This window comes from Chaetodon auriga, chromosome 4, assembly GCF_051107435.1.
Source record: "Chaetodon auriga isolate fChaAug3 chromosome 4, fChaAug3.hap1, whole genome shotgun sequence".
Lineage (NCBI taxonomy): Eukaryota > Metazoa > Chordata > Actinopteri > Chaetodontiformes > Chaetodontidae > Chaetodon > Chaetodon auriga.
The window spans coordinates 28539560-28561646 of NC_135077.1; the positions used below are offsets into that span (position 1 = coordinate 28539560).

The window sequence follows — 22087 nt, forward strand, 5'->3', positions numbered from 1 at the left end:
CAGGCCCTGCTTCAGCTTGTCCTTCAGTCAGGTTGCTCTCTGGGATCTGGAGCTTGTTTCCCCAATACTTAAAAGTAGAGATAAATTGGACCTTAACAACTACTGAGGCATTTGTGTGAGCAGTCATCTGCGGAAGGTTTTTTGCAGCATTATCAATGTCCGGATGTTGGCCTTCCTTATGGAACACAATGTCCTGAGTAAAGGGTAAACTGGCTTTTTACCAAGTTACTGCACTACTGACCATGTTTATACTATACATGCTGTAATTAATCATCACATTGACCAAAAAAAAAGGACACATTTTTTGCATGTTTTATTGATTTTAGAAAGGCTTTTGATTCTATTTGGCAAGAGAGATTACATTATAAAAAAAACATAATCACACATTTAAGTCAATGTGTGTGAATAATAAACGTGGAGTAAAACTTGGCGACAAAACTAAAGATCTCTTCACTTAAGAAGAGGTTTATTTCAGGGCAACAGCTTGTCTCCACTTCTATTTAACATCTACATCAATGACCCAGCAGTACTTCTGGACTCTTAATGATAAGGAAGTTAAATCCCTGCTTTATGCTGATGACCTGGTGTTGCTGTCACCCACACAAGGACTACAGCAGCACCTGGACCTCCTGGAGCAGCACTGTCAGGGCCCAGTTCTGTAAATTTGATTTGATAAACTTCACAGAGCCAGAGAACAGTGAAAAACAACAGAGAGGGACACACAGCATACTTAGCTGCAACATACATGACTAATATGTCACAAACTAAGGGATTAACATAACATAAGTCAATGTGACAAAGAATTACCTTGACATAAATCCGGAACACACGTATAAAGTTACATATACACATGGATGGTTTTAATGGTGATATACTGAATGTTTTTGTTGTTTTGTGGTCTATTTTGTTTTAAATGTTGTGTTATTTGTACTGTATTTGTATTATATTTGATGAAAGAAGAAGAACAGTTTTAAACAATGGCCGAAAAAATGAGGCCCAAGACATCTTTTTTTATCACATCAGTGGGGGTACTTGTAGATTGTAATGTTGGTCTATTGCGGTCAAGTGCTTGCTCATGAAAGAGTTGTTGGGTCTCTATAGATGAAGAGTTTGGTCTGTTCCAGCTTGATATGGGAAGTGTCCTGAGAAAAATTCAGTTGTGATTTGGTGCTATTTAAATTTTTATTTAATTATCTGCCCAGCACTTGAGTCATGAGGGATATCTCAACAGGGGATGACTCTACATTTTACAAAACCTGTCAGACTTTTGCTACCACCATAGCAAAATTTCCACCTGTACACAACAAATGTCAATACTGTCAATAATGTGATACAGTAATAATCACAATCTATCTAAATAGATCTAAATCGAAAGGGCAGTTTTCAATTAATTGTACCAAGCACACCCGTGCCCCAAAGGAAATAAATCCTTTTAATTTTAAAGACCCCCGTGATCTTTCAACAGGACAGTTAATCAGAATGCCTTTATTAGTCCCCCAATTTCAGCTACATCCCATCCAAGAAACATCATAATCATATAATCATAGTGAAATCAGTTGTGTGTGGTGTTTTTTCTGACCAACACATTTGCATTGTGGCTTGTAAGCATTTTAGCTGCTAAGTGGGTTCTTAAACATTGAGTCTTGTTTGTGGAATTTTGTTTACCTATAATTATTACTGATTGTGCATGTAGGCAAGAGTTTTTTTTCAAGGTGGAAAGGAATGCTTTTCTGAAAGTATAATCAAATTATTATCTCATGATGTTCAACATCATGGGGGCATTCTTTCATTTACTATGCACTGGTTATATGTAAAAGTGAGATATAATGTGCAACCCATAAAGACAGCTGAGCTCAGCACACGATGACTGCACAGAGTTGCACTATAGGTGTAATTGACTCCAGGCAGCAACAACAGCACTTCACTCTGAAAAGAAACTTCCGCTGCTCTGGAATGTACCTGCACGTCATCACACAGCCTGACACACACACGCATGCACACGCACACAGGCACACATACACACACACATGCACACACATACACACACTGCCTTACTCTCTCTCTTTCTTGTCAGGTTTATTTATACTGAGGAGGAATGGCTGAGATCAGAGGAGAGGGCACATGGAGGAAGAGGCTTGTGTGTGTGTGTGTGTGTGTGTGTGTGTGTGTGTGTGTGTGTGTGTGTGTGTGTGAGAGAGAGAGAGAGAGAGAGAGAGAGAGAGGGAAGGAGAGAGATCAGGAGTCTGACCGACTGACCTACAGTCTAATTATGTATCATTATCAGGAGACACAAACCGATCTAAATTACTGCAACAGCTCCCATTCACATAGATTACACAGAGCAGACCAACACACACGCACACACACACACACACACACACACACACACACACACACACACACAGAATGCAGACCCCCATTCAACACTTAAACAAATAAATATCATATGCCTTCCTCACAGAATTCCCCACACCATCTACAACCCCCAGTCTCTCTTCAGGTCTGCCTCCCACACAACTCAGGAGAAATACAACCAGCACCTGAAACCTTTAAGAATATATAACCATCATTTAAAATAAATTTTAGCCTGTAAACATGAGTTCAAGTCATGTTTAGGCTGTTGTAGGCACTTTGAACCAGTCATAGCCTTTAACTATCAGTTTTGACAATTTCTGACCTATAGGCAACCCTTCTAACCCTAGTATGTTTTACGCTGTTATTAGCACTTATAAATACCAGTTACAATAAACATATTTGGTAACTTAGAATTACAGCAACAGCTCATTTCAGTCAAGTTTGCGACAGATGTCCATCTGTTACTGAGAATATGTTGACGCCATACATCAAAGAAAAGCCTACTTCTATAAATGTATTGTTCTGGCAGGAAAGACTACAGCACAATTGTTCAAATGTGTCCCCTTTTAATCTAAAGCTTCCCTGACTCATGAAAGAGAGCACATCATGGTAGCACCATTTCTGACTCAGTGGCAGTGGAGCACAGCCATGTGTTTATGGAACATCCTCCTTATCCTGAAATCATATTTGTAGCCTCTTTTCAAATAATGTTCCCTTAGTATTCCTGGAATGCTTTCTCCATCATTAAGGCCTCATGTAGGTTCTTATGTTTATATTTCTTTATTGTGAACAAGTATTGTATTCATGCAACAGCCACAGGCCAGGAAAGTGTGCATATGCATTGATGAATGTTGTCCCATATGAGCTCTACCACTGAATTTTAGCAACATGAACATCATTTGCCTGAGCTTCATGTTGCTTATCTGAGTCCTGGGGGAAGTTGAAATTAACTACAGTTTAAGTTGGGGTTTGTGGTCAGTTTCAAGTTTTGTTTTGTAAAAAAGGAATTATTCAACAACAATGGTGGCCCTGAGAGCTCACCACACTGGAACCTAAGAAACATGCAAATTGACAAAACAAGTCAAGAAAACATCGTCACCAATTTGGATATGCAGCATTTATAAAAAAAAAAAAAAAAAAAAAAGAAAGAAAGAAAGAAAGAAAGAAAAGAAAAGAAAAGAAAAGAAAAATACTACAAAGCGAGAAAACACAGCCAGATATAGAATTTCTGGAACAGACAACAATGGAAACTGTTTCCAGGGGACACTAAAAAGTGATGAACACAGCTGAGGCAGACTTCTTGTTGCCATGGTTGCCATTATTTTTTGGTGGGACTACACATACCAAGCCGTGGCTGGATGTGTTCATGCGTTTCTAGTGTCCACTGGAAACAGTTCTGTTGTTGTCAGTGCTGCTTGCACACTTCTACATTTGTTGTGTTTTCTCTATTTATAGCTCATTTCTGTATTTGATTATGTTTTCTCACTTTGCAGCATTTTTTGTTAATGCTGTGCATGTGTTGTCAAATTGGAGAAGATGTTTTCTTAATTTGCTGATGTTTTGTCTAATTGTTTGATTGTTTTCTTAAGTTGCAGTGTGTTGAGTTCTCAGGGTCAGCATACATTTTAGGTATTTGGAGCTTTTCTGCAGCAATAATAATAAGCTAATTGCTGGCAAATGGTCTTCTGCCTTACCAACTTAAGTACAGTGCATTCACTGCCATCACCTTGTAACAACTGTTTAACAGCCAGTATATAAATTCTTGTTCTCAGTCTTTTCATTGGCATTTTCTAACATTGTCATACTGGATGATTAGACAGTATTATTAGGCGACTATTATCTCTTTATGGATGAGTAGCAACACTACTATAGTTATTATTATAAACTATTTCAAACACTTTTACAACTCTTGGTTTTGTGCAATGGGTATTCCCAGCATTTCTTCTGAGGTCTCCTCTCTGAATCCAACTCGCTCTGCCCCTGTTCCTTTTGACCTCTTGTTATTAATAGACAAGATACAGAGCAAACCACTTAGGGAGATGTATGCTTTGCTACCACACATATAAAAGATGAAAGCAAATGTTGGAGGAATAGAGGATAATGGGATCCTATCTATCTGTCCTTGCCTCCTACTTTGTTTGTCACTTTGTTTATCACAGCACATTCAAATTACACTTGCTTTTTTGCCATCCAAATATTCTGTTCTCTGGCCTTTGCACTGCAAGTGAATGATTCTAATACTAGCGATTTTACTAGCGATTTTAGAATCAAACACTTTTACAACTCTTGGTTTTGTGCAATGGGTATTCCCAGCATTTCTTCTGAGGTCTAATGACTACAGTGTTGGTTTTTGCAAACAAATGTCCATTTAAAGCTGCTCTAATCAATATTCTCATATTAACAATCAGTCAAATGACTCCATCTAACATGAAAGGGGTAAGTCCACAGTAGTGTTGAACCCACAGAAAATTACCAACAAATGCTGCACACCACAGTTCCCCTAGCTGCATGGCTTTTTACTGTGTTTGAGCTGATTTTTTAGTTCAGTCTTACAGCTTGTGTCAGCCTACTTTTCAGCCCTAGCAGACAGTTATTTTAGCAAATAGCTGGTGAAAATAGTGCTGCATTTAGCAGCTAAACAGCAAGATAGTTTGTAGAGACTAAAACCGACCTGAAAGGAGAGTATTAAACTTGCATTCATTCATCAGGTGGACACAAACATGAGTACAAATTAATGCTAATGTTGCTCTGTATCTGCTGTATGTGTGAAAAAGCATCTGTTTGCTAACATGTTTGCCATAAAAATTTTATAAGGTGTGCTACCCCAAAGTGACAAAAAAAACTGCTTTAAGTGTTTTATTGGCTTATTTACAGTTAATTGATCCATTTGTCACTTATTATTGATGTGCCTTGCCAAAATCTTTTTTCTTTCTCTAGCTAGAAACATCACAGGCAAGCGCCTATTGTAACTCAGCAATAAGACTCAGCAAAATTGTTACCCCTGGTGAAATGTGACTGGTGTGACTGTCATGGTGCTCCACAGAGCTGTCCATGTCTTTTCCAAGCTCCCGTTGTTTAGAGGAAATTGTAGCTATGCAAGAGTATTTATCCTTGCTGCCACCTGGCTACTGCCAGGCTCTTTGCATTCACTATGTGCACAACGTGCCTGAGACCCTCAAACCTCTGCTCTCCAGTATGAAATCACCACATCATCCCAGCCCAGTTATTGTCCACAACTCTAACCAAAGATCTGTATTTTTCTGGCTGTTGCTCTAGTAAATGCATGTGTGTCATTCAGACTAATATTGCTCAGGCCCCAGTTCTCTCTCTCCAGGGCTTTGTGTCTATTGTTGGTCTGTTTAGAGCCCAAAAGTGGGGGCTGACAACAGAGTTGGACGTCCTTCTCTGGACCAACAGCGCCGTCACAACACACTGCTTGCTCCATCCAGGCTGCTAACATTTTCCAACTGTTGGGAGACATGCTAGTTGTGTTCCGGACCTTGCATGAGATTCACATTTGCGGTATCAAAAATAACCATCTCAAAACCAAACCCAACAGTCAAATGCATTACCTCTACTTCAGGTCCAAACAACTACATAATGGTAAAGTGTGTGTTGACGACTGACTGAAAAAGTGAGAAGGTTCAATATTATACATGCATCAAGCATACTTAACAGCATTAAGTCATTCCAGTAGCTTGGATAGAACTTCATAGTTTCTTATGAGTACCTACAAAGAAGGTTTATACATCAACATCCTTGAATGGTCTTCACTGGTCTCCAAAGGGTCAGTTAGAGACCAGCAAAAATTTCCAGGCATCCCTAACCAAATTTCTATAACTATTCAGTCTTTTGATTTTGTATAAATCAGCATAGCCTAATAAAAGAATACACAGTGATTAGTGTTTTCTCCCAGACTTAAAATTCTATAATTTGGTATATCTTGGAATTTTTATCAGCAAAGATAATCTAATAGCTCCCCTTGTGATTGTAAACACATAGATATTTGTATGCTAATGACCTGAAATACTTATGGAAGTTCAGGTTTAAATCATTCTCATTACTGTTGAGCTTTATAAAGAGGAGCAAAGGATTTATTTGTTTATTTGTCTAATTATTTTTCCACATCATGATAATGTACAAGCACAGCTGAGTAAAACCAGATAAATTGTCACTTGATTTCTGCTCTCTCTGAGCTGGAGCAGCTAATAGAGGTGCGAATAGGCGTATTTGGGCGCGGAAATTTATATGCATTCATAATCGAGAAAATATGCCTATTTCAAACAAGAAGGCAATCCAGGCCCTCTAAATACAAGGAAGTGTGACAAACGAGGAAGGGAAAATTTAAAAGCCTTTACTGTAGAGACTGAATCATTAAAAGTGGACGTTTTTACCACTTTAGGTTTATGGCAGGACTTTAAAAACCAAAGGCACCGAGGAATTATTTGTTGTGCCGAGCTCTTGTGATTTATGATTTTAATAGCGTAGGTTGAATATGACAGCTCACGATATGAACGTATTGCCATGACAGACAAAGTAAAGAATAACCTTGGAGGCTTATGAGGCAGCTCCTAAAAAAAAAAAAAAAAACAAAAAAAAACTTTGACGACCTCAGAGATGCAGCGGACTCCGCGTCCTGAAGCGGGACGTTTTACAGGTGCATTTTACATGAACTTGCGTTTCAAGAGTTCTGATTAAAGTAAAGCTAAACTGTAACCTAGCATTTTATAACTGTCTGCAGTGTCGCCTCTGTGGCAAACAACTAGCCCATATCACAGAGCAGACACAGTGTTTGAACAATTCTTAATGTTTAACGCAAATGTCCTATTATTGTTGTTAGAACTATCATCCTGCCATTTGACGCATGAATCATCACCTTGATAAGCTGGACACGGTATCTTTTCCTGTTTTCGGGGGTTGCGCCGCTCTATCGCCTCCATACCTTTTTTTTTATCTGCAGTACTTTACCAGCTTTCATTTGGTCTCGTTTCTTTGGACAGAGGGTCCTCATGAAGAAGCAATAAATGATTTAAGATGAACTCTAAAGGTCAATTCAAATATCTAAAACTACAGCTATGTTCCTATGCTGTAAAAACCCTTTTGATTTGATTCTTCTTTTGGCTATTGACTTTAAAGGATTTTGATTTTTTTTTTTTTCTTCTTGGCTGCTGTAATTTAATGATCTTAAGAAAACCTTAAAAAGGCATTTGGTTAAAAAAAAAACTAACGTATATATTTATATGCAAAAAGGCTACAATACAATAGGATTTTATATGTAAGCATAATCAATAACAACCAACAAATACATTGAGATAAAATAAATCACTGGGGATTTTCCATTCTTCCAATTAAAATGAAGACGTAATATAGGCCTAGTTTATAGTCTAACATTTGTGACATTTTTATTATTACCGTCTGTGAACATTTGAAATTGGCAGCGTTTTCTGCTGTCATATCTGTCTTTCACTGTAGCTATCTGAGTGTTACGAGACAAAAAAAAAAAATCCAGATCGTCATAGCTTTGAAAAAAAAAAATAATAATAATAATACGATTTAAATCCAGAAACGAGTATGTATTACACAGATACCGGGCTGGCTAGTGTCTGTGTCTATGGCTTTCACAATGTGACTATTTGACATCATGTCACCTGGAAATATGCGGACCAGTGGCGCCTTCATTAGCTCTACAAGCAAAAGATAAGCCAAACTGAAAACACACAACCCAAAATGCGACCTATCTAAAAAATACACCAGGTCCCCCATTTCGCCGCCCATAGGACAATTTTTAAATGATAGAATGAAAACACGTATTTTAAAGAAAAGATACTTTGCATAGCTTCAATAGATATGATTTGGTACATGGAGACCATGGGAACAAAAAATTACAAATTAGAATTTATGGCTAAATTACTTCCAAAAGCCACCTTTATGTCATCTCAAGATACGCATTACAAACTTCATCGTGTCAATAATGATATTAGCGTGATCCAAACTAAAACTGGAGGGCAGTACACCTTTTCACAGTGCAGAAAACAAGTGACTTTATGATTACGATTACATTTGGGTTACCTTGTGTGTAGACAATAGTCATATTACATCCAACTTCAAATGCTGTAAACGAGAACAGCACCGTCTCACTGTATCTTGACCTTGTAGGCTGATATTTGCTGTGCATATGAGTGCGCGTGACTAACACGCGCGCGCGCCCGTGTGGGTCCTCGGCCCATTGACATTAAAGAGAAGTAAACAGACGGCGCTAGATGAGCGGATGAGGCTTCGCTATTGGTTGACACAGGCTCTTAAGTCAGTTTCTCCTCCCCGGTAGTAAAGATGACGTACCAAATCAATCAAGCTCTCTCTCTCTCCCTCTCTCTCTCTCTCTCTCTCTCTCTCTCTCTCTCTCTCTCTCTCTCTCTCTCTCTATCATACAGACAAACTGGCTATACCATAGATCAGTATCAACCAGCCAGTAGTGACCCAGTGCCTGCCCAGACTGGTCCGTCTGAGGCTGACAGCTGCTAACTGACTCACAGAGGAGAATGAGAGGAGATGAAATCGGGGGGGGAAAAGGAGATACACGCAGTTTGACCTTTTAAAAGAAGACGAACAGGAATAAGCGCTGCTGTGATTTATAAAGAGAGGAAGAGGAACAATGTCTTAGAAAAGGCGGAGTTGTTTGGACAGAACTGAGCGGCCTACAGGGCCACTATAGACAAGTCTAGCACGGGTCTAGCATACTGTTGCACCGGCCGTCACGATCGGGCCAGTCGGGCTTCGTCTGGCGGAAGCCGCTGGGGAAATTAGCTATTCAAGATGCAGACATCTGCTCTGGACAACCGTTAATCAGCAAAGACGAGTTTTACTTTTGCAGCATCCGAGAAGGGCCTGCGCGTGTGTGCACGCGTGCGAGAGAGAGAGAGAGAGAGAGAGAGAGAGAGAGAGAGAGAGAGTGTGTGTGTGTGTGTGTGTGTGTGTGTGTGTGTGTGTGTGTTTGTCTACGCGCGTGAGTGCGTGTTTGTGTGTGTCACTATGAGTCTTGTCTCGGGCTTCTCTCACCACCCGGTCATGCACCACCACGACAGCCACCACTATTCCTTGCATGCGGCGGCGGCCGGTCGGTGTCACGAGGACGCCGGAGCTCCTCCGTACTTTACGAGTTGGCTGATAAGCCACGCGGATATGTCTCCCACCGAATACAGCCTCGCGCCCGGCTACAGCCCAGAGTACCATGGCAACAGCGGCGGCGGGTCTGCCGGCGGCTTGGACTCCCACCATCACCATCACCACCACTACGGACCCGGCGGCTTGGTCCAGGGGGCCGGCACCATCTCGGTGAACGGAACCACGGTCGGTATGCACCACCACACACATCCTCGGACCGTGAAACGGAGACCCACGGCCAACCGGAAGGAGAGGCGGCGGACCCAGAGCATCAACTCGGCCTTTGCGGAGCTGAGGGAGTGTATCCCCAACGTGCCGGCCGACACCAAGCTATCCAAAATCAAGACGTTGCGACTGGCCACAAGCTACATCTCCTACCTGATGGACATCCTGGACAAGGACGGACAGGCAGACACACAGGCTTTCAAGGCCGAGCTGAAGAAGACGGAGGCTCGGGAGGAGCGGAGGAAGAGAGAGGCGGTAAGAGCACTGTGCACCCTGACATAGGCTGGAGCAGTTAAATGAAGCCACCTGAAATTTTGGGAACAGGAGAGCAAATAACTTAATCAGACAGCAGCCGACCAGTGATCAGCTGAAGCGGATACGACGCACAGTCATTTCTCTCTGAATAAAACTCGACAGCCTAAACGCTCCTGTAGTCTGCAGCCTCGTTGACACTCCCGTGGTAGGCCACACTTATTCGACATACAGTTCCAATTATGACACTTTGTTTTGTTGAAAAAAGTAATCAACATTTAAAAATACATCGGATCTCTAATTGAAGGCATTCATAAATCTTAAATTCCATATGCCTTTGAGTCAGAGCAGTGGACTCGTTTTTCAGGCCGGTGATGAAAGAAAAGAGAAGCAACAGCCTGAAACAGTTGAGAGTTCAGTGGATTAGGCAGCGAGCTTTTAAAGACCTAAAGCGATGCAGAGATAAACTACAGGCCATCTTAATGAGGCCTATAGCTACCAGTGGATTGTAAATTAATTTACCCCTAACTTTGGCAGTTGCAGTCACCTTTTTTGAAAATGTTTTTTTTTTTGTTTTTTTTTTTGGTCTGACATGAGTTAGGCTCTGACCTAAATTCTTAGGTAGATGTAGTCTTTGTAGCGAGAAGATAGTAGGTTGTTGTTATTCCTAAATTTAATTATTTCTCATTCTCAGCAAGGTTAACTACTGCGGGTCACAGCTGGCCATCCCGTAATCTCTTCATGAGTAGGTAGTCAAAAAGGCAGCAGGCGAATGCGATAACTTTGTCACAGAAACTACATTCCTTTTGTTTTACAGAGTAAATGATCCATTATGGTTCTGTTCGACACTGATGCGTGCCATTCATCCTCACATTCGAAAAAACTACTCCAGAATCCTTCGAAAAAAAAAAAAAAAGGAGAAGGAGAAGAAGAAGAAGAAGAAGAAGAAGAAAGACAATTTGGTGCAAAGTTAGTTTGCATACAGGTAGAACAGAACACATCATTTCTACAATGTTGGCCAGTTCGTCTTTCTTAAAAACATTTGATTACAGATTCCGTTCTACACGGCATATAATCCACTAAATGCACCTTCATTCACTCTGAAAAAATTCAACTTCTGCTCTTTATAAAAAGAGAAGCGTGAACAAATTGTTCAAAAAAATGCAAGCATTAAAATAAGGTTGCATTGTGTAGCAGAACACACATCAGTGGAACTTGTGGAGGATCCTGCACGGCTGTTTGTTAAGCTCGTGAACCATTCGCCATCGTTGTCTTTACATTTGTTACATGCAAACACGCATAGAGCCACATTTTTGCAAGGACAGCGTTGTGTTGGCTGGACGGGACAGGCTGCCAGCCGACAGTCATTCCAGTGTTATGTCAGTGTGTGATCGACTGCTTTATCTTCGCTTTTACGTAAATGGGCTGTTTTCTGCATCGAGACAAAAATAGTACAATAAATAAGTCGAACTTTTAAACAGGAGCTAGGTGGCTCTAATCTGACCGAGATTCACTAACAAGCCTCGGATATTTAGCTGATTGATTATAGGCTAATTTAATTCATTGAGAAAATGACGACGGAAGACCAATAGGCCTATAATAGTTTAGTCTCAGTCGCCCATAGGCTATTTTCCATTTGGTTTCAAATCAGCAAGACGACGCGATTAATAACAGCCTACAGCCAACAGGGGCATGTAAATTAGGAAAGCGATGTTCTGTAAGATCTTTTTTTACACGATTCCTTTATAAATCATATAGCCAATATGCAAGTAGGCATACCTGCACCTACCAGACCATTATAGGCTTTCAATGTCGATCGTCCAAAGCCCATTTTAGACTTCCAAAACCAGCTCAGTGTGACATCAGGCTACATATAATGTTTTGTCCTCTTTAACTGAGTGAGTTATGTTAGAAGTAGCATAAACCAAACTAAAAGAGCCAGTCTACTCAGAAGGAAATGTAAGGAGCATCACAGGCAACACAAATGGAAAATAATCTTCAAGCCCATTAGGCAGAGGAATTTAAAACACAAGTGAAGCACAAGAGGTGACTGGTAAAGAGAGTAAAAAGTCAAATATGTGTTTTTACACATTTTTAGAAAGGACACTTCATTCCTTATCCATCAACAAACATAGAAACAACAATAGAAAGATAAAAAAAAAGATTGTACACAATAATGGTCAAGTCTAAATGATCGAGTGGATTTAACAGTGGAGCCAGAAAATTGGTTGCCATCCTCAGACAGCTTGGAGCCAGAAGGGGCCAGGTTCAGCCGTGCAGACCCACGACTATTATTCCTTGCAACACTTTTTTGATGGTTTTGTCCTAAGAACCCGCTATATTATCCACATAGTTTTGGTCTCAGCTCTGTGTATGCCACCCATATCCTATTGCTATAGCTTTACAAGGTCCTGTCTTTGCTAAAGATTTATAGTTTGGCACATCTAAGAGATTTAAACCCATTTCATCTGTCTTTATAGTTGCGCTTTGCATTCACAGGAGTCCAGTTGATCCACATTCATTGGCATAAATCTACATGTGCTCTGTCAAACACAGTAGCCTGCAGTGTCAGATTGCTAATATTGTATTTATGTTTGAGTTATATATTCTCTTTATTATCATTGACTAAAGGTCATAGTTTATATATTACTACATACAAACAGAACTAAGTCAGTGATTCTACATGCTTTAACAAAACTAGCTGCCTGTTGTTCTGCCTGTTGTTTTCACACACATTTTTTCTATTGATAATCATCAACACTGCATCTTACCTTATCCACAGCTAACATCAAGCTTTAGTCCAACAGGGAATTGTGTAGAGAAACACAACAAATACATAACCATACATAGCAAGTCTGAATAGTTTAGAAAATAATAGAACAGAATAATTATTTCCTTTCTGTTGCCTAACTTGCTGCCTATAGGAAGTGTGGTGCATAATTGAAACCAGACAGCATTTTTTCCTCATATTTCAAACTGCAATCACTAATGGGAGAATGTAATCCTGTTAATAACTCATGTCAACTCTTTCATGAAACTCCAGTCCTGGATTCAAATATACACTGCTCTGCTACAACTGTGCCACATATGTATTATATTGTATTATTGAATAGAATTAACTTTTATTAAAAAACTATAAGTGAGTTTGATACTCATTGGAGCAAAAGAAAACCCTTAATGTTGCTTCTACTCATCAGACTGCTCTTATATTAATGAAGATGTAGTAAACCCAGAGGGGAATTTAGTCTAATTAAGCGTATGGACCTGTAAGCTTGGCGGAAACAGGCTGGCACAATATAGGTTTGTTTACTTTGTTGTATTATAATGGAAGAATCCACTGATCCAGTTTGTGCAATAGACCTCATTGAGGCAGGGACACAACAACACTTTGGAATTTTATCCAAGACAAATCTGCTTTGATCAGTTTTACCTATTTTAGGCTACCTTTGAATCCACCTTTTATTATAAATATGTGCATGGTTTTTCATTTCATCTTTTCCAAAAATGATTTTGTCACAGTACAGCAGCAAATTGAACACAAATGTAAATTTAGATCATGATCTGAAATGATTTCTGATAGAAAGGTTAAGACATTGGGAAATCATTAGACTTAAGTGACAGAGCAGCATGTAACTGACTGAGTCACAGCACAACTTTCACTGTGCTGCAGTGTCAAGTTCTCAGAAAAAAAGAAACTGTGTAATTGTGGTGCTGTAAGCGATACAGAGTAAATGTGCAGGATAAAGAGAGTTAAAAATTTACATCTCAGCACCGCTTTGGGCAGCCTGACTGGTAAGACACTGGTAGTGGTTTTGCTTTCACTGATGTGTAGCCTGCAGACTAATACAGCCTGGACCTCTGTCTTGACAAATGAGTGGGGCTGTAAACTGGTGTCATGTGTGTGCTGCAAGAACCTTAAAAAAATCCTTCAGTTAAGTGTGTGCAAATGATAATACAATGGCATCACACATGTGAAATCGTACATAAAGATCTACTGCCTTGTCGCTGTATTTAGTAGGACTTTAGTTGAAGTGGTGATGTGTAACCTAAGCACAGTGTGACATGTTACAAGATATTTATTCATATTTTTTATTACCTTGGCAAGTTATAGGCCTAGTACAGTCTTCAAACGTGTAATAAAAATAGTTATTACTTATTAAATCTGATGAACATTTTAGATGTTTGTCTAATAATTTAGAAAAATGATCTGTTCATGTAATGACATTATAATCTTTTTGTAATCCATAATCGTGGCGTGTCTGTAACAATAACAGAACGTAGGCCGAAGATACATCAATGTGTAAAATCAAATTTTTCATTCACAGGTCCAGTTAGTATTTCACCCGTATTCATTCTTCTTCTTCTTCCTCTTGTCGTCGTTGTTATTGTTACTATTGCCCCTCTTCTTGTTACTACTTTGGAATTCGACATTTTATATAACTTACATAACTCGTAACGTTTTGTTCTGAATGAAGAACATGTCGCGCGGTTATGGTCGCGGAGGCAGCTGCAGCCAAGAGCCTGGAGCCTACTACAGAAGAACATAACACAATAAAAACCATGGGGATTAACTTGTTTGGATGTCTGCTCTCGCCTCTATCGCTCCTCCTATTTGCAGTAGATGTAGACGCGTTCTGCTGGCAACCTTTGTTTTATTGCATCTTGTGTCTTTATTAACGCACCCGAACTGAAATAACATATTTGCAAATCCGGTCGGTTTTCTCCGCTCGGGTACAGTTGACCCGAAACGTCCCTCCTTTTTTTTTTCTTTTTTCTTTTTTCTTTTTTTTTTTAAACACACAGAATCATCCTGAATTCAAATATCCGGCAGTTTCAGTCAAATCGTCTGATCTTTTAGTACGCACATTTCTGGAAAAGCACCAACGTTTAGAACTACAGAGGTCTCTGTTATTAAACTCGTGTCCTTTTCTGTCTGTTTTTCTGGAACTGGGTAATCTACATTGCAAATAGCAGAGCCACCTAAAAGCTGAAATATTATCATATTAACAAGTAAAAGCAAATCTCTCAGTGGTGAAAATATCAAAATCAGGATACAACTTCCTACATTCGAAAACGTAACTAGTAAAGAATTTAAAAAGAATAAAGTAAAAGCTAATTGTAGAAAAAAAAAATTCTCTCGAGGCTCATATTTTATGAGCTTATCGTGTGCTTGATATGTCAAAGCTCACTCTGTTAAATGAAACAGGGCTCCTCAAATACCAATACTTCAAAGTCGCCCTCAGATTCAAGCTGCTTCGGCGCTGCCCGCCTGCTGCTGGTTCGGATGGATGGTCGCAGGCGGATTACACTGCGTTTACCGAACCCATGAGTGGTTTACCGCGTCAGAATTGGTAGAGGCAATATTTGGAGCAAGCAAGACGACATTACAGTGTCACATTTTTAGGAAGTTTATGAGTTGGGAGTGATGCAAATCCTGGAGATCCCATGTTTCATCGTGATAGAACGAAGTGAATAAGGATGACGTTCAACACTGTTGAGTGTAGCAGGTTTGTGTCACCGTGTCTTCATCCAGCACAGCACTGTCACTGACCTCACGAAGTCCGTTCACGACGGTCATTGACGCTCCTCCAGCAGCGCTCAGCTGCACACTGTGCAGACAGACTCCCCACACATACATCAATTTTTAAATCTTCACTAATAAATCACAATTTAATTTGACTGCATTTCCAGCTCGGCCTGTGGTCCTGTTACTGAAGTTACAGCATATTGTCTTTCCTCTCATCGATTTAAACTTTGTTGCTCTGTCTAGGCAGTGCACTTCAATCAGGTATAATTATTATTATAATAATTATTGTCATTAAGGTAAAGAGATTACAACAATAGGCCTAATCCTTTTAAACGGGATAGAGATACAGACGTTATCCCTGTGCGCACGTTTGTATATGTATCTGTGGGGAAGGAAACAAATGAATAAAAATAAAAACGTCTACTATAATGCCATTTCACTAAATAATATATCAATATATGTTTGATTAGGCTAAACACATCTTCAGGAATCGCTGTTGTCTGATGGAAGCCGCAATTATGCAAGTAAACATACACGCTCAGAAAAAAATACATTTAATAGTAGTAGTAGTAGTAGTAGTAGTAGTAGTATTTTATCTTTAACATTAAAGGCTGATTTTGCTCTCAGTAAATCCTTCAGATTATTTCCCAGGGTTTACAGGAAACATGATTTATATTGCTTGAAAAAAATTGATGACACGCAGACGCACGCACACACACCAGCAAATTTTGATCGTTTACTACAATGCAACAAACCGAACGCTTTTCTACGCGAACACCTGAGCAAGGCCGGTGTCCATATGCATATGAAAGTGTGGCGCTTGTAAACACTTACAGAGTATTCTTCTATTTAACATCGTAATGTTAATATGTCTTGCGGGTATCTATAGAGATATCACTGATGTGTGTATAAACTCTGTGTGTTCTGGAGCCACAATATCATTACACTACAAAAACAGAGAAACGTTATGGACTCTTGCTACGAAGTGTGACATGAAAACCAATAAGCGCTCTCCATTGCACAGTGAATGAAGGTCAGTATATTTAAAATCGTCATTTGAACAGTGTTGGTGTCTTCAGTATCTGTATTCGAAAACTGTGAACGTTAGATGTAGCAAAACCACTGGAGATTCTAAGTTTAAGGTTCGGAAAAACAAGCATATTTTGAGTTTATTATTTCCATGGTGACAAAGGCCGCTGTCAGTCGCCTGTTATGCTCTAAATCAGTAACCCAGGGTGATTCTTAACAGCTACTATTATTGTGTGTGCACATGGATCAGTGTGTAGCCTATAAATGACAATAAATATCGTGTCTGCAGGTGGAGATCCCCAAGACAACCTCATCCTCATCATCCTCATCGTCTTACTCTTCGTCAGCGGGCGATAAGAAGAGTAAAGGACGGACAGGATGGCCTCAACATGTCTGGGCTCTGGAACTTAAACAGTAGCGCCCCCCTCCCTCCTGCCAGTTCATAGCATTCTTTTCCTCCTCCAGCTCTGTCCTCGAAGAGACTGACGGCCAATAATGACGCGCTCTGATGAACTGTAAAGGCAGTCATCATCATCTCTCTGGATCTCTAGACTGTTATCTTCCCACAGACCGGTGGACGCTGCCGTGGTTGTATAGGTTCATTCCTTTTGCTATAGAGAGATACGAAAAAAGTGACAGATTCCAGTTGTTTTGTTCATTGGTGAGAGTCGCCGATAGAACATAACTTCGGATTTTTAACACTCCCTTTCTTCGGCAGAGGGGCTTGCTGCCGTTTGTTCTGTCAAGGTTTGATCTTGAACCAGGATTTCCTCTTTAAATTTTACCTCGAAAGAAAAAAAATGAAAATATCACAAAGGCGATTCCATGTTCTTTTTAAAAAGTTTGAATATTTGAAATGGAAAAAAAAAAAAACATTTAAAAATCTATATTTACGGCTTCACCAACTGGAAATATTGTACGTGTTTTGTCAGTGTCCATATAATTCAACGTTTTTGATGTCAGTGGAATCTTTGGGATAGGCTAATTTATAATACAGTGAATGTGTATGGGCTCAATCTATATGGAGTTAGGGAAGCGCTGGAGTAGCTGGGCTATAGGTCGGAGGGGATGAACCGGTTAAAATAATACATTATCTATAACATTTGACCTGGTGAATCAATAGAATCTACTGTTCCACTCCACGCGTAGACCGTGAGCAGCTTCGCTGAAGTCCTCCTCTCTGCCTCCTGCTGGGTTGTCTTGAATCCACTCTGAAAGCGGACACTCTAATGAAATAGTGCTATTTCGCTGAGTGGGATCTTTGCCGAATCAAAGAGAGGTCCATGAAAGCTCCTAAATTATGTTCTATCAAACTGAGCAAAGTATCTTCAATACCACTGTTAGATTGTGAGCGGAGTGCAGCGAAGTCTCTCTTCCTGTCGACCCCCCCCCCCCCCACACACACACACACACATACACTAACACACGGGGCGTTGACGTGCTTTCTGCTTTATTTAACGGAATATATTTATGTGCAATGTGGCCGTTAGAAGGACCAAAACAGCCTTGCTGACTGACAACGGACATTTACTGAGTATCTTTGATTAAGGGACAAGGTGTATGTGAAGTTCTCTCTCTCTCTCTCTCTCTCTCTCTCTCTCTCTCTATCTGTGTGTGTGTGTGTGAGAGAGAGAGAGAGAGAGAGAGAGAGAGAGAGAGTGTGTGTGTTTGTGTGTTTTCTCGCAATTTTGGATTGTAAATGTAACGGTGACGTCGCGGCGATGACAAAGTGTCTATGTTTTGGTGTGAAATTGTGGTGGGACTCTAAATAATGCTTAATGTGGGATGTCAGTGCAGTGTCATGAACTTAATAAACCACCGTGGTTAATTGATGCAAACTGGGCTGATTTCTTCTAAACAGCGTTCTCCTGGGCATATGCATAAGATCTGAGATTGATTCAGCAGCAACAAAGGGAACATTATTCAGTAAGCATTTGTACAAAAAAACAAAACAAATCAGCCCACAGGTTTTGTGTTGTTAAGCATGTGAATAATAGGGCTCCCATATTTAAAAGTAGAAAAAAAAAAACAATACCAAAAGATAGCCTTAAATTATTTTAAACATTTACCACTTTCACGTCATGACAAAAAAAAAAAAAAAAAAAAAAAAAAAAAGCCTGAATTTCATCTGGAATTTTGGACAGGGATGCAAAATAGATGATGGTGTGCATCACATATTAAATGGATGTCAGATAAACAAATAAATATAGTTTATATGTGTTCTTTTACAGGAAAAGCAAACAGAATTAAATTTTGGTGTAAAATAATCAATTTTACTTTTTTTTTTTTTTGCTCTTGAACTCATGATTTCTACATTTACTTTTTTAAAGGACACATTTTGACAATTACATTTTTTTGGTATATTCACAAATAAAATTAAAAAATTTGAATTAAATGGCACTGAATGAGTATTGACTTCCGAATATGAAAATCAGTAAGCTGAAGATTGACTGTTTTACCGCTGTGTTTAGAATTATTGGACTACACAAACCTTTAAAAGCATAAAACATCAAGAAGTCAACTTTAGTTATCCAGTGCTAAAATTTCAATTATAGATTTGGCCTTTAACATCAGACTATATCTTTATGTCTAAAGTCACATTTGCAATAGAGTGTGTGATAGTTTAAAAGAGTGAAGTTGTCGAGTTTATGTCTTTATAAGCAGGAAAACATATAATCATAAAAAGGCATTTATAGTTGTTTGTTTTTTCTATGTATGCAGTGTCCCTGCTAGACACATTTTTATAGTGGGATGTATGAGGCAACCACAAGAGCAACAGCTATAGTTCTGTCATTTGACATCATTAAAAAAAATAAATATATAAATTTAAAAAATTCCTGGTTCCTCTTTGAACTTTATCACTGTAGTGCTGCATGCAGTTTTGCAATGCAGTGGATAATTATAATTACATATGTAATTTGTTTTTGCATTGAAAAAGCAGTTTAGAAAAATGGGCAAAATCTGTGAGTAACCTGTTTGAATCTCTGTTGACTGTTGTTGCTTCTTCCACTGAACTCCATTTTTGCAGGGTTTCTGTGTCATGGTGTAAGTACAGTGCTATCATAACCAAGGAATGATGAAAAAAACTCAACAAGACTTAAGATCATAAAAACAAACAAACAAACAAACAAACAAAAACAGAAAAACAACAACACTAAATTGACACCTTTTTGATTGTATTCATAGAAAAACACCACTCGCTATTTGTGGAGCTTCCGTGCAAACAAGTCATCAGTTTTCAACTAACTGAACTGAACGCAGGCATCAACTGCATACTGTTTATATTTATGATGCCTCTATCTCTACATTTTCATCATATTGGAAGAAAGAGAATGACAAGATGACATCTTGTTCCTAGCCTTTGTGAGATATATTTAACTATTAGCAACACAAACGGCTTCTGTATTTGCTGCCTGTGGTGACACACTGCTGTGATTTGTGACACTAACAAGGGAATAAGTTATTGCAGTCCCCCCCCCCAACCCTCCTCCATATGTGGTGTTGTTTCACTCTTTATACTAGGATTATTTCACCTGAATTTGATGGCATATCAAAAAATTACAGTGGAGGGGCTCTCCCAGTATGATGCTACAGGATACACCGTAAGCTCAGGACCACGGACCAAGCTATCATATTTTGCTGGGAGTCAGATCTTTGCTCAGTCTCTATCTGTCTGGTCGACATGAAAGCCTGTTGACCTCTTTGATGATGTTTGCTGCTGCACCTCCTATTGTAGACAATAGGCTCAGGTTCCTGTCAGTCAAACAAACCTTTCTACCCTGCAAAGACCTAATCATGTTTCTGTGGCAAACTCTTGTGGTGCCTTTGCTGTGGTGTAGTGGGCATCCCACTGTGGCTGATGCACTTCCTCAAAAATGTAAAATGTCACATGGAATGTCATAATTCATCAAACTGGTGGTTTCTGGTGGTGGTAGCGTTTGTTGTTGTGAAGATTATAAAAGAATGCAAAAGAATCTTCTTGTTTTCTGTAATGCTAGGTACATTTACATTTTGTGACCTAAAAAATGCCAATCATATCCCCACTGGATAGCAGGATTGTTACATAATAAAAATAGTACTGCCTAATAATATATCACACATTGGCAAAACCTCAGTAAGGAAGCATCATCCCACTTCAAGACTTTAATATCTCTTTAATTAAATAATTAGAATAGCTCTTAATGAGGAAAACAAAATTTACAATCAAAACACATTTTTCCATCAGCTAAGTGAGTTGCCCATTGTTGCATTATGTAAACAGCTAATTGCTGTATTGTGAAATGTTAGCTGTATATTTAGACAGGATTTGTGAATTAAATATCAGTTTTAGTGTTCTATGGATTAATGATTTCTAGTGTTTCTCCACCCTGACAAAATAAAATGCGAAAAAAAAAAAAAACAATGAATTTTTTTTAGGTTTGTGGCAAATAAATAATCCCAGAACAGTCACACCCACAAATAAACAAATAAAGTTCTCCACTGTAGTTTGTCATGCTGACAGCTGAAACACTAGCACACATTCAACCCACCCCATAGAATAGTTATTGACATACTTCCCTGGTCTTCACATTGCCGGTATCTGATGGAGCTGTCAGTCATTCCCTGATAAAGCCTTATCTGGCATCCCAGTCAGTACGTTGTTGGTGGGAGATGGAAAAAAAGGGCTTTAGAGGATTTTTCTCATCCTGACAAAGACTAACATGAGATGTAATGGCCTTAGCCTGGCCTCGGGTGAAGACAGGAGAGCAGATAATTAGTGAGAGAGCTGGCGTCAGACAGAGATGACCCCATAATGACCGGGACACAAACACACGCGCAAATACACATACATACACACACACACACACACACACACACACACACACACACACACACCAGCCTAAGGAAGATTTATGTCTCAGAGTCAGCTGTAGGGAGTATTTGCTCTAATGACTATAAATTTACAGTATATTAAAAGTGTTAAATTTCTACAAACTAAGACAACAGAAAAACACAAAACAAACAGAATATCATCACTGAAACCTAGTAAAATATCACCTCTACCATTGCTATTAGACACTAAGCAACATAACAAACATTATCAAACAAATACATTGAACTAAATGCACATACTGCACATATAAATAATAATTATGGTCAATTTAACATCGAATGACCAAAGAACGTTGTAAATCAAATCACATACTAACCCAACCTAACAACATGCTTTGGTGTAGTCCCAAAAGGAAAGTGAAACTTCCATGGAAAATGGGCTATTATTTTTATAAAAAGTATAATGGGCATTAAAACAAGGTTTAATTAGCGTTAAGAAGTGTTAAAATCCAAACTGTTCTTTTGTTTACCAGTTGTTGGCCTTTACACACCATTTTTGTTGTACATATACCACGTGCATCGTCCTACCATTCATCCACCCACTTGTGTTTACTTTTGATGCCTTGCCTAGGTACATCATCAGTGATGTAAGCTGAGTATCAGAGAGGGTTGAACATTGAATACTTTCACCCAGGCAACCAGCAACCTGTATAGGATATGATGCCT

General features: G+C 39.2%; 1 protein-coding gene across 2 annotated transcripts; it reads left to right on the top strand.

Annotated features, from left to right (window-relative positions):
• The first annotated feature begins 9384 nt into the window (after positions 1-9384).
• On the top strand, positions 9385-16967 carry hand2 (heart and neural crest derivatives expressed 2). Of its 2 annotated transcripts, XM_076729365.1 has the most exons (3): positions 9385-10007; positions 16082-16098; positions 16897-16967. In XM_076729365.1, the coding sequence occupies exons 1-3, from the start codon at positions 9385-9387 to the stop codon at positions 16965-16967; spliced, it is 711 nt and encodes a 236-aa protein (XP_076585480.1). The 2 variants fall into 2 exon arrangements, with proteins under 2 accessions (XP_076585480.1, XP_076585479.1); XM_076729364.1 differs by lacking the exon at positions 16082-16098 and having other exon boundaries at positions 9385-9996; positions 16839-16967.
• The last annotated feature ends 5120 nt before the right edge of the window (positions 16968-22087 follow it).